The sequence below is a fragment of the Taudactylus pleione genome, unplaced genomic scaffold (genome assembly GCF_031769625.1).
Source record: "Taudactylus pleione unplaced genomic scaffold, aTauple2 ptg000041l, whole genome shotgun sequence".
NCBI lineage: Eukaryota > Metazoa > Chordata > Amphibia > Anura > Myobatrachidae > Taudactylus > Taudactylus pleione.
In genome coordinates, this window is record NW_028284443.1 from 24585025 (window position 1) to 24599322 (window position 14298).

The following is a 14298-nucleotide window of genomic DNA, read 5'->3' on the forward strand; positions in this document are numbered from 1 at the left end:
CCCCCTCAGTTCTCGGCACACATTGGGCTTACCCTGCGCTCCGGCAGCTGCTGGGGCAGCCCACAGCCTCTCCCCTGCCTCTCTGAGTTGCGGCTGCTCGGTAACACCATCCGACGGGGTGACACCAAAATAGCAGAGCAGCTGTTGCCCCCGTGGGAGTGCGTATAGTGCGTACACACTGGACGATTTGAACAATTTGTCGTTCTGATCCATCGGAAATCGACAAATCATTTTAAAAAATAGTCTACTGTGTACTCAGCTTCACATTAATTTGATGCAAATTGAATTGCAAAAGCTTGCGGCGATGGGTTCTATCCGCATTAGAAAGTCGTACAAGTTCACAGCTAATTAAATTTGGCCTTTGGGGTGTATGAACCTTAACTTCCTACTGATTGCGTACAGTGAGGTTCTGTATTCATCTTTTTTGCTGCGCTACACACTTTATCGCAATTGTTGTAACAATAGTTTATTGTGAGGAAAATCCTCACCCATAAATGATTACATGGTTTTCTTCCAAAAAAGTTAATGGAGATATTATTATTACAGTGGTGCTTGAAAGTTTGTGAGCCATTGAGAATTTTCTACATTTCTGCTGAAATTTGGCCTAAAACTACCTCAGATTTTCACGTCCTAAAATGAGATAAAGAGAACCAAATCAAACAAATGAGACAAAAAAAATTAGACATCCTCATTTTTTTTATTAAGGAAAATGATCCAATATCACATATCTATAAGTGGCAGAAGTATGTGAACCTTTGCTTTCAGTATCTGATATGACCCCCTTGTGCAGCAATAACTACTTCTAAACGTTTCCGTTTATTGTTGATTAGTTCTGAACATCGGCTTGGAGGAATTTTACTCCATTGCTCTGTACAAAACAGCTTCAACTCTGTTATGTTGGTCGGTTTCTTCCCATGAACTGCTCACTTCAGGTCCTTCCACAACATTTCGATTGGATGAAGGTCAGGACTTTGATTTGGCCATTCCAAAACTTTAAATTTATTCTTCTTTAACCATTCTTTGGTTGAATGACTTGTGTGCTTTGGGTTGTTGTCTTGCTGCAAGACCCATGATGCAGCTCAAGGACAGATGTCCTGACATTTTCCTTTGAATTCTGAATTATATCAGAAAATTCTATTGTCCCATCAATGATGGCCAGTCGTCTTGGCCAGATGCAGCAAAACAGGCCCAAACCATGATAACACCACCACAGTGTTTCACAGATGGTATGAGGTTTCTATGCTGGAATGCAGTGTTCTCCTTTCTCCAAACATAGCGCTTCTCATTTAAACCAAAGATCTCTATTTTGGACTCTTCTGTCCATAAAACATTGTTCCAATAGTCTTCTGGCTTGCCCAGGTGATCTTTAGCAAACTGCAGATGGGCAGCAATGTTCTTTTTGGAGCGCAGCAGTTTTCTCCTTGCAATCCTGCTATGCACACCATTGTTGTTTAGTGTCCTCCTGATGGTGGACTCATTAACATTAGCTAATGTGAGAAGGGCCTTCAGGTGCTTAGAAGGCTACCTTGGGTTCCTTTGTGACCTTGAAAACTATTAGATGCCTTGCTCTTGGCGCGATCTTTGTTGGTCAACCACTCTTGGGGAGGGGGGGGGGGTAATAATGGTCTGGAATTTCCTCCATTTGTATGCAATCTTTCTGACTGTTGATTGGTGGAGTCCAAACTCTTTAGAGATGGTAACCTTTCCAGCCCGATGAGCATTAACAACTCTTCTTCTGAGGTCCTCAGAAATCTCCTTTGTTTGTGGCATGATACACTTTCACAAACGTGTTGTGAACATCAGACTTTGATAGAGCCCTGTTCTTTTAAAAACACAGGTTGTCCACTCACACCTAATTGTCATCCCATAGATTGTAAATACCTGACTCTAATTTCACCTTCAAAATATCTGCTTCACATATTTTTGCCACTCACAGATATGTGATATTGGATCATTATCCTAAAAAAAAATTGAGAATGTCTAATTTTATTGTCTCAATTATTTGATTTGGTTCTCTTAATCTGCTTTTAGGAACATCGAGGTAGTTTTAGGCCAAATTTCAGCAGAAATATAAACAATTCTGAAGGGTTGAAACTTTCAAGCACCACTGTATGTTGTAGAATTGTTAAATTGGACATTATTATACAGCTTCATATATTCTTACTATTCTAGTTGTAAATATCAATGCATACTGTTTCTTTATTTCAATTATGCATTCTAGAAGCTCCATTGTTACATGACAATTGGTTATTTTTTTATTGTTATTATGTTAGCAACATTTTAGCAACTCTGATTTACAGATGTGTCCACATACACCTAACCTCAAAAATAGCCCCATTTATTGCACCACATAAGAAGGTGGTTCAATAAGTAAGGTAACAAGACCTCTCACGTGTGTAATGTTCTCTATTTCATTCTAATTTCCTGCCAGACCAGAGCTGGAAGACCACTGCTTCCCCTCACAGTCATTCGACTGCGCCATATATCAGTTATACTGTCCAACATCAGTTGTAAGATGGCGGGGCTGGTGGAAACATGGTTACACATTGAGCTGCGTAGTGTGAAAAGATTTCTGCATTTAAAGGGCACATCAGCAGCTGAAATTCATTGTCAAAGTGTACAGTGATAACGTCATGTCATGGAAACAGAAGTTCACAAAATCAATAGGATGAGATTGTCTCTCGTGCACTTGACGTGGTACCATGAGGAGGGAGTGCAGTTCCTGCATTGTATTGTTACAGGCGAAGAAACGTGGGTGCATCATGTGTCACCGGAGACTAAGCAAGCACCCATGGCATGAAAACATGGTGACCGTGTTTTGGACCACAAGGGAGTACTTGTTGATTTCTTCACCAAGGTAGATACTGTGAATGTTGTCCGCTTTTGTGACACATTGAGCTGGTTGCGGAGGGCAATTCATCGAAAACGACATGGGTTGCTGCAAACAGGCATCAATTGCTGAACGAGAGCGCCAGGCCACATTCAGCCAACTGCACTTGTAAGTTGTGACCATCCTCCCTACAGCCCTGCCCTGGCACCGAGTGATTACCATCTCTTTGGATCATTTAAGAAGCACCTGGGTGGAAGGCGATTTGCAATCGACAGTGAAGTTCAGCAAGCTGTCGTGTCCTGGCTTCAGGCTCTTGACACCGATTTCTTCTATGCCTGGGTAGATGCCTTGGTGTACCACTGGAACAAATGCTTAGACAAGTATGAATCTGTACCAAGGTCCTACTATTTATTATATGTACAGTATATATGTACGAATTGAATACATTTACGCAATGAGAGGTCTTGTTACCTTATTTATTGAACCACGCTTGTACTTACAGTAGTTATGCCCAAACAATAATCATAAGTACTCAGTACACAATAAGTGAACTAAAATGTAAAATAGAGGAAAACATAGCACAATAAAAGAAAAAGTAACAGGAAAAAAAAAGCAAACTTGAGGAAAAAGTACACAATACAGGTTAAACGGGCAAAAGACAGGCCTGATATGTGTGACCCTCGTCATGCATCATTATGTTTATTCTGCAACTTTATACCAATTGCTTTGCAACAAAAAAATTAATCTCAAGTACCTATTACACTATTTGAGAACTAAAGGCCTGATTCAGTACAGGATGGAATTGCAATTCTGTTCTTACAATTATGGTAACGCAGCAGGAGGCATCATGCATTACTTATCTGAGCTGCGTCCAAGGATGTAGCATCAGATAATCTGCGATAACATCGGCCGACGGAGATCCTGGCCTCTTCAAACACCGGCAGAGACTCACAGTACGGGTCCGGCGCCTGCGCAGATTTTCATTTGTAGTACACTTACATGCACTACCGAATAGGGCTCGAAGACTCAAAATTGAGGGGAAAAGCACAATGAAGAAAATATTCGTATAACTGAGAAAAAAATTTGCAACTTGGGAATTGCGCAAGGTGTTTCGCACCATATAGCGCAAAAAGGATAGGTGTGTAAGGACATATCTGTATGGGAGAGATGGAAATATTCAAATTGTGGAAATTGATAGCAATTTACAGATTAGCAGCAAATTGTTCAATATTCCGCATTGCTCACTTTATTGTCCACAATTTTGGAAATAAAAAGTTTTCGTACAGGTAATGAAAAGTTACAATATTTAGAAAAATTGTTAGAAAGATTAGAAACAAAATTAGACTTTTGTAAATGTAGTTATTATATTGCCATTAGTTTTTAATGTTAACTGATACATTTTGTCACATTTATAAGCAATTAAATTTGCATAACATATGTGACGTTCACTGCTAAATCCGATCCTGCAATATCTTATTTGTATAGTAGGCTTTTATCACTTTGTTTCTGATGTATATGACTACATCATAATATTGTAGATCCTTAAGGAACTTCTTTAGTGCATGTTTTTGTTTTAAGAGAGGTCATTACAATCCCCCAATCGGGTGACAGGCAAGGTGGTGACATGGGAATCCTTCTCTCTCCCAGCTGCTACTTCCAGATCCCACTTGTTGAACCATCTCTGTCTTTTTCACTTTTTTCGAGGTTCATTCTGTCTGCCATTTCAACCATGATTACCTTTGTGTGACAGTAATCTGCCTTCCTCTTTATTCCACCTCCCTCTTCTTTGATCACTCTGCTGCACAGTTCCCCCATTCTTTCTCCTATGACCTTACTTACCAGATTCTGGGGGACCTCAGCATTCCTTTTAACAATCCCATTAAAACTGCTGTCACCAAATTCAGGTCTCTCTCTTCCTCTTTTGGTCTCACCCAATTGACCCCCTCCCACTTCTGTGGTCACTTTTTTATTATGTTTTTTTCGCATCACTGCAATATTACTGACTTCATCAACGCACCATTCCATCTCTCTGACCATCATCTTCTCTTCCTTTCCTTGCCACCTACTCCCCTTCCCAAGTCTACTTTTACAAAACGCAACCTCAGCACTTGGCCATGTTTTCCTTGATTTTTTTTTTTAAATTTCTCTCCCATATCTACAGTAACTTCCTTGACAAGGCTCTATTCTTTTACAACTATACCCTTACCCCTGCCTTGGGCTTCTCTGCTCCAGCTTTCGGAGCCTCAGTCGCTCAACTTCCCAACCTTGACTTTACAATCTCACCTGCTTCCTCAAAAAATACTATTGCACTGCTGAGCGACACTGGAGGTCACACTCTATTGCCAGCTTAATTTACTACAAATTCATCCTACTCTTCTGCTGTCTCCAAACAATGTTATTTCAAGCCTCTTTTCAATCCCTGCTGCCTTTATGCAACCTTCAACACTTTCCTTCCTCCTCATTCCTCTTGATTTAGCCACTAATCTCCTCCCTTCAGTCTCCTCCTGCCCCATCTGCTCCCAACTCCAACTGCTTGTCCATACTCACCTCTTTCTCCACCAGTACTGGAGATAAAGTCCATGCCTTTCTATCATTCTACCCCTCCACCTGTTGCCTTGATGCAATCCCTTGCACTTCCCCTGCTGCCTCTCTCCATATGCCTGCTACAACCTAAATCTCCTCTTCTTCTGTCCCACTCATCTGGTATTGTTCCCTCCTACTCCAAACATGCTCTTATAACTCCCATCATCATCTTGACCCTGACTCTCTTTCTCCAACTACCTCTCTCTCCCCTTTCCTTTGTCTCCAAAATCCTTGAGAGACTTGTCTGTAGCTGCCTCTACACTTTCATCTACTCCCATTACCCCCTAGACCCACTCCAGTCTGGTTGTTTTCCATCCACTCCACAGAAACGGACATCGCTAAAGATCACTAATGATCTTCTTACTGCAAAATCCAAGGGTATTTCTACTCATCCCCCTGGACCTATTTGCAGCCTTTGATACTGTGGACCACCCTCTCTTTCAGAAGCTACAGTCCTTCAGTCACAATGTCCTTTCCTGGTTGTCCTCCTACCTCACTAACTGCTCATTCTCAGTCTCCTCATTGGAATCCATCCCTCTTTATCTGACTGTATTGCCCAAGGGTCTGTTCTTGGGCCCTTATCTTTACATCAACTCCCTTGGAGATCTCACCAGCTTTTTTGACCTCCAGTACCACCTATATGCTGATAACACCACTCTCCTATTAGGTCTGCTGCCTGGGTGTAATCATGAATGCCTTCTTTTTCACTGTATAATCCATAATGAACACTGCCCATCTCATTTTCCTCCATCGCTACTCTATCAGCCTATTCCGCCTCACCTTTGCTCTGATCACCTCCTCTCACACCAGCATCCAAGATTTCTCTGCAACTCACTCCTTAGGAGCAAACCTCCACATGACCCCTCAAGACTCACTACTTCATACAAGCTTATCAGCCATCACAACTCTCTATTCAGCATCACTGACCACCCACCTACCCTGTCTCCCTGGTCACCCTCATGGTTATTTTCCTCCCTCTTAGAGTGTAAGCCATTACAGCCCTCCTGCTTTGTGCTCTCCTCCCAGCACCATCCCTATCATTAGTGTGCATATGTTCCCCTGCCTCCATCTTCTTACAAGTGACTCTGGTCCTGTCTATCTGCACACATAGTACAGGCTCATTATTGCTCGTTTTTGTAAGCCTTAGTGAGTCTCTCTATCCTACCCTCTACTCGCCTTACATTTGCACATATAACAATATCTATTTTGCCTGCAGCATTCACAATTATTGACACTCTATAAAATGCACTATATAGTAGTATACTATGCTGCAACATATCTGTCACATCTTAGACACAATACCTTGTGTCCAATTTAGTTAGCCACGGGACTCCATCATAATCTTGTACACTAATGTATCGTGGGATTTCTGGTCACAGAATTTTATCTGTTTAAGCTAGCACCCCACAGAGGTATGAGTTGATATAAGGAAGGTTTCCATCAGTACTGTAACAGGATGGTAGTGCGCCCTGTTCTGGCCCCCTTCCCCTAAAAATGTGACATCGTGATGTCAGGGCTGCCAGCTCTGTAAAGTAGAGCACTCCTCATGGCGTCCTAAGGATGCTCTTTGCAGCTGTACAGACTACAGGATACCTGCCAGGTTCGTCCCTTGGACAGCTCGGGAGGTTCTGCAATAGCGCTACAGGCTGCAGGGTGCTGTTCCAGGCACCCTGCAAGGCACATGCAAGTGCAATGGGGCAGCAACAGTGCCGTCCCCAGGCCTCTGCGCGATGGCACAGGTCGCACACCCCTAGTTGCCCTGGTAGACAACTGCAGATCGTTTGCATTTCCAACAGAACGTCATTTGTATATGAATCCTTTGTGTATATAGACCCGTAAAATAATAATCAAACTTATCGACTTCTGTGTAACACTAAGTGTTAACCGTGTTGCAGTGTGTAACAATTGTTTTAAAACCGTAACTACATTTAGTATTATTTACAAGCTGCAAAATACTGTATGGGAAACCACAGTGACACGTTTTTATGTAATTGTGACTATTTGACGGTGTGCATTTACAGATGTCATGCAGCAACCCCTTATTGTAATTATTTTAAACTTTTTTCCTCAATTACTGCTAGCTGGATGCTGTTTTATGTAATAATAAGCTATAAGATTAACGGGACATTGCTACTATCTTTATTTTGTATGTCAAATTTGAGTTATTTCATTACATTGGTATTTGCATGCATATGTTTGTACTTTTCTGTATAAAGTGAATCTGAATTGAGCTAAGACGTCCCACTGAAAGTAATAGCCAATATAAAGTATATGTCACGTCTATGGATAAAATAAAAATCAAGATATTTTTCAAGGGTAGAAGGGCTCCCTGACCACCTGATGTAACAAGATCTTCCCCAATATGCACTCTCCAGCCCAAAGATTATTTTAATATCTCATCCTGCAACATTACCATTGCCTATGGGCACATTATGAGGCACATTACCAGGGTTGGCCTGCATTCAGCAAGCAATGCCCCTGTCTGCCCCACTTCCCTATTCCAAGCCTACATGGAAAACCAGTATATGCTCTATGTATCTGCATACATTTTCTTTTGTGTCTTTTTTTTATTTGCTGTACATTAAAATAATCATCTGTAAGCAACTATCAAAAGACCATGGACCCTCAAGCAAGTAATTTATTAAACTAGAACACACTTGTGTGGTTGGATCACATTGGGGTATGGACACTGATAACTAATACTTGTCTGTTTTTGCATTCTCAATAATAACACATTTCATTGACAGAACATATTTTTTATTTATCCACAGTGTTGGGAGAATGGAATAATACTCTGCAGGAAACTTGCTGAGCAGTATGAAAACTACTATGACTATAGGAATCTCAGCAAAATGAGGGTATGGGTTATGTTATTGGTATGTTTGTCTGGGCTAGAACACAGATATCATCAGTTCCTGAATCTGGCACTTATGGATGGTAAAATAAAAAAGCAAGATAGATGTGTAATAGAACATTATATTGTGTAGTACTATTCCATCTAATTACAATTCACTAATACTCTAGTTGATTTCAGCCAAGAATGACAATGGAAATAACATACCTACAGTATTGTGCAGCTTTTTCAAAAGCTCAGCTGCTAAAAATATAAATAGTACTATTGGTTTTCTGTGAGGTCTAGATATACTTGGAATATTTTAATTATGTAACATATGGTTGGCTGCTGTAATTATGGTTGTTGACATTTGGTTACACATACATGGTAAACGGCAACAGCCTATTAATATATCCACTGGGAAGGACTTTCTCAGAATTATTTAATAACTTAGTCAGCTTGGTAGTAAAACACATGCATCATTTATATATGTACAAGAAATACTTTTAGATCATGGACAAGAGAGTTTTATTCACTCTTTAACATACTTTTGTATGTCAAGTATTTATGTTCAAGATAGCATTAATATTATTGATCCTTAACAAGTGGCAAAGTGCATATAGCATTATTATATAACATTAATTTTCATTACACACAGATATATACCAGTAGTGGCAAATTAAATGTTGTATTGCAGTAATGAGATACAGAATGCAATGTTGTATTGCAGTAATGAGATACAGAGAGAATGCCATATTTCTGTGCTGTTCACCTTGTTTAACAGCCCTAAAAAAATTACTTTTCCTTTTTCAAAAGATGATGGAAGCATCCCTGTACGATAAAATAATGGACCAACAGCGCTTGGAGCCAGAGTTTTTTCGTGTTGGGTTTTATGGGAAGAAGTTCCCATTTTTCTTGAGAGTAAGTAATACAAATATATGGATTGTTTTTGTAATGTTTGCAGAATGATAATCTTTTTCTGAACAATATATATATATTACTTCTGCTATCTGTTATTTTAAATGCTTTGCTAAAAATTGTTCTAGAACATAACTATAATGCATATGATTAGACTGACAGTCATATTAGAAATAGGAATACATTTTCCTTTGCCCCATGTTTTGCCAATACTCACATTATTAGTGTCCATTCCTTTACACCCAATTGCACCTGTTACCAATCAGCATTGAATAATTGGTTTTATGACCATGTAAAAATGATTCTATTACACTGGGGAATAGTCAATCTGTTGCCATGGATTTAAGAGTCGATTTTGATTATTTTTGTGCTCCTGATCATGAATATGCCATGCTTATTTTTCAGTTGGCTCTAGTTTTTGAGATATGCATATATCTTTAATATTTATGAAAAATTTAAACCATGGTAAACATAGTTAAAAGATATTTTTTTTTATTCTGTTAAATTTGATTCGTAAAATGTTCTAAAAAGACACAGGATAATTACATACATAAGTGTTAGGAAGCTATGAGAACCGGTTTTTTGTAGGATTTTCTTTTGTATTCTTGTTGAGGGCAGTCCCTCTGCAGACTCCAACAGCAAATTGACCATCATCTGACGATCCTACCTTCCTTGATATCTTTCTTCCATTACCTGAATATCCTCGTGGAACCGTTCACCATGTTCTTCGCTTAAATCTCCTAGATTGGACGGGAAGTGATCTAAATAGCTGTACAAAAAATGTACTTTAATACTCATTGTGGCACCTACTTTCTCGAAACATTTTAGCATGTTGTGGACTAATTCATGATAGTTGTCTGCCTTGCAATTGCCTAAAAAATTTTGAATAACAAATTACTCAGCCATGCTTCATGGTGGTAAAATTTGGATCCTTCACCAGTTTTCGTATCTGTGGGCCGTCAAAAATTCCCGCCTTTAATTTTTCAATAATAAAAGATGGAAATGTTTGACAAATATACGTGAAACAATCGCCTGACTTGTCCAATGCTATTACAAATTGTTTAATTAAACCCAGTTTGATATGGAGAGGTGGCAGTATGATTTCAATTAAGGGCTCATGAATGATGTTGGCTTCTAACATCAGTTATAACTTCTCTTGGAGGCCATACGGTTTGCTGCCAGTGCTTTTGTTTTGCACGACTATCCCATAAGCATATGTGACAAGGATACTTAGCATATCCACTTTGCTGCACAAGAAGAAAGTTTACCATTTTTAAATTGACACAAATAGACCACTGATGCTGAGAATAAATACTTTTTTCAAAGACTAAATTGATATTATGTTCTTTAAGTTTTGTTGAATGACTGATAGGAATCAACGCAAATGTATTCCCATTGTGCAGTAATACACATTTTAAGCTCCGGAATATTGTTGCAATAGACAAGATTGTTATTTTGGCTAAAGAACGGCAGACTGGCTTGCTCTCTATTTCGATACAAAGTTATAGTAACATCCGGCTGAAGACAGTGCTTTTCTTGAAGTCTGGATGCTAAAAGCTCAGCTCCTTTTTTCGATAAATTCAAGTCACAAATTAAATCGTTTAGTTTCTTTTGAGAACATTTTTTGCAGTAGAGGAACTTTTTTTTCAAACTCACTTTCATCTGTGTTGTCACTTGCACTGGAAGAAATTAACATTTCCACATCATCACATTCAACTTCGCACAAAGAACTGAATGATGGTACAGGTAAATGTTCGCTATGTAGTATCGGTTATTTTGTAGAATTCATACTTGGGTATTCCCATTTGTGTTTCTTAAATCGATTCATACCCTTCACATTTACAGCACAAAAATAGCAGTCACTCAAGTGATCTTTTGGCTCACACCACGTCATAGGTATGCCGAAATTAAGGACCTCATTCAGAGTTGGTCGAAGCGGCCGCACGGTCGTATGGAAAAAGGGGCCGGATATTCAACTGATTCCCTCACAAGTTGCGTCCCTAAGTTCGGATCGGTAGTTGGCCGACCAAGGGGAGGAAGCAGTCGGAAGACAAAAAAATACGCCCCTTTCTCGTACGCATTGCACGTCATCTCCGGGCATATAAGGATTAATCGGGAACCATCGGCACTGGTCGTAGAGCTTAATGTTGACCATACCCTCTCTTAAGCTCTACGATCATGTCAGTGTAAAAACCTCCCATGTCACATGTGCCATGACGCTACTTTGTTAATTATGCACTCCCATAATCCGTATGCACTCCCATAAAACGCCGTTCGCATAATGAGGCACGCCTGCGTTCGGATCTCCACTCCCCCGTTTTCAAGCACCTTCCCCTGTTACCACCCACAAACGCCTCCATCTGTCACTCAAACTAACGACCTGGCTGTGTTCAAGGAGAGAGAAATTTCTGATCGTATCGGCTAGTTTGCGCATGCGCATTGCGAACTTTACACATGCGCAGTATAGCGAACATCGGTGGCGTACGACCGTGCGGCCGCTTCGACCGACTCTGAATGAGGTCCTAAGTCCTTTTCTTTTAGTCCAATTGCGGAGTGATTCCACACAGGTTTTACTAAATTTGTGAGGCACCCAAATCTCGTCTTGCTGGCTTATGTGAGATCCAAAATAAGGCTGATACGCTCGTTTTACGAATACAGTTATATTTTTTCTTTCTTTTGCAACACTATATTTGCCACAACTATAACAAAAAACATCAGGGTTGTTAGTACACCGTCTCCAAAAAGAACTAATTTTTATTTCGAAAACGTTTTGTTTCACACATTCAGTGCTAACTCCCAACAAAAGCTGAGGACGTACTGAACAAAACAAGCCCAAACGTCGGGAAATTGGTTGTGGTGGGACAGAGAAAGGGCTGAACAAAGGAACAGGAGCTGTGCTAACTGCGTCTCTCGGTCCTCTCCATTGCTCCTCTCTATGCTGGGAGGAAGCGTGGCTGTGGTCTGAGAATGTCCCAGCAGGCTCAGCAGTGCTCTGCCACGCCTCCTCCCAGCGTTAGTGAGGAGATGTGAATGTGTTATCTGTCTCAAACGTGACTACCAGCTACGTTATCACAAATAAAACACATTCTTGTTATTGTTGAAAGAGGGTAATTGTTAAAAAAAGCAAAACTAAGTCGATTCTGTTAAGTAAAGCAGGCCCCGACTAGTAAGGTACTTCAAATGGAGAAAATAATAGAATTTTATAATTTTTCATTAATTTGAAAACTGGAGCCAATTCAGCTATAACGAAGATCTAATGCAAAAATAGGACCTGCGAGTACTCTCAAACCAATCTTAGGGCCTGATTCAGAGCCGCTCATAAGCGGCCGCTCGTTCGCTCCGAGCGATGTTCGCACATCTGCGCATGCGTATGGGTCGTAATATAACATGCGCCAACCAGTCTGTGCGGTCGGAAATCGAGCGCTCGCAAAATAGCGAGTGCCTGCTAATTTCAGTGACAGGATGAGGCGTTTGTGGGTGGTAACAGGGGAAGGTGCTTAAAAACGGGGAGTGGAGATCCGAACGCAGGCGTGCCAAACGGTCAAAACGGGCGTTTTAAGGGTGTGCATAATTAACAAAGCAGTGTCATCGACCACGTCACTTGGTTGTTTCTTAGCCTGAACTGTTCGCATGATTGCGGTAGGAAAATCCTACCACAAGCACTGCGAGCAGTTCAGACGCCTTTCGATGTACTCGATTAATCAAATAAATAGCGGAGATGACGTAGGATGCGAGCGGCCAGGGGGCGTCTTTACAAAATAGCGAGCGCATGTTTCGTTCGCTCGCTCAGACATAGAGGCGTCGACACACCGCAAAGAGCGAGCGCTCAATTTAAATAGCCGGCCCCTTTTTCTGAACGAGCGAGCGCAAAAAGCGTCCGGCTCTGAATCAGGCCCTAAAATCCTTGGCAAGAAAATATATTTTTTTGCCCAGTGTTATCAATAACAAGATAACTTCATACTGACTGACCCATGGATTGGCCCTGAATAAGAGAGCCCCCCAAAAAATGAAAAATAAAATTTTCTATGCTAAATTTAGAGTTGTCGTATGTTGATGCACAAAGAGATTAAAACATAGCTTTAATATATTACTATAAATTTTATTGAGACATTACCAGAGAAATATAGTTAAAAGCATAATAAACACTACCAATTGTGTGAAAAGAGTGATTTAAAAATAAATACCCTGCTGTGTGTTCATTATGTTGCACATAATTATAAGCGAGACTGATATCTAAATATCATTTTGATCTATAGATACACCACCTATTTAGTGGCTTTTTCATGATTCATTGTACCAGTTGTTATGTTAGAATAGCTGGCTGCAAATTCTGGGAATCCATCATTAACACACACATTAGGATTATAATATGTTGCTCATTAATAACATATACAGTAGAATCCAATATAGGATAAACACACAGCGAGGCAGCTTAGTGAATTTCAAGCTGAACCAAATCTTGCACAGGAGAGTGAGCCAAAAGACTATAGAAAATCCAAAATGGAATGGCTCAAAAAAGCTACTTACCCATACCTAAATCTTTTAGAGATTCTGTAAGGGTGGGAGTACTTATATTGGGCTGCGCTATAAAACCTCCTTCGTAACACAGCACACTGATGTAAGAGACTTAGATGCGTCCTCATACAGGGATGCAGTTAAAATTCGGAATGAGGAGATTCCAGCGGTCAGAATGCCGGCGCCGGAATCCCGATGGTAAGTAGTGGGGTTAGGGGGAGGGTTATGGTTAGAGGTTAGGATTTAGGGGAGGAGGGTTAGATTTAGGGTGTGGGGAGGAAGGGGTTAGGTTTAGGGGGGAAGGATAGGGTCAGGCACCAAGGAGGGAGGGTTAGAGTAGGGAGAGGGGGAGGGTTATGATACAGACTGACACAGTCTGTAATTTAACACAAACGCCGGCATCCCGAACCCATCCCCTCATGACTGCAGTCGCGCCCAACAGTCCCTTCAGCCCAGGTCCCGCATGACTCTTCTTGCGCCGTGTTTCTTTTTCGTCAAATCAGATGCAATAAAGAGCTTCATAGGACTGCAATGATTGATTTGATATGTGACATTTGTATAACTGTGTGCGACTGTCTGTCTGGATCTTTATACAAAGCGCTACTATGCAGCTGCTGTG

General features: G+C 40.6%; 1 protein-coding gene across 1 annotated transcript in view; it reads left to right on the top strand.

Annotated features, from left to right (window-relative positions):
- Positions 1 to 14298, top strand: part of DOCK4 (dedicator of cytokinesis 4) — a 422657-nt gene that overhangs the window by 361132 nt on the left and 47227 nt on the right. The window contains exons 38-39 of the mRNA XM_088457720.1: positions 8185 to 8271; positions 9063 to 9167. Coding sequence (XP_088313846.1) covers positions 8185 to 8271; positions 9063 to 9167 — 192 coding nt within the window. The remainder of the gene's footprint in view (positions 1 to 8184; positions 8272 to 9062; positions 9168 to 14298) is intronic.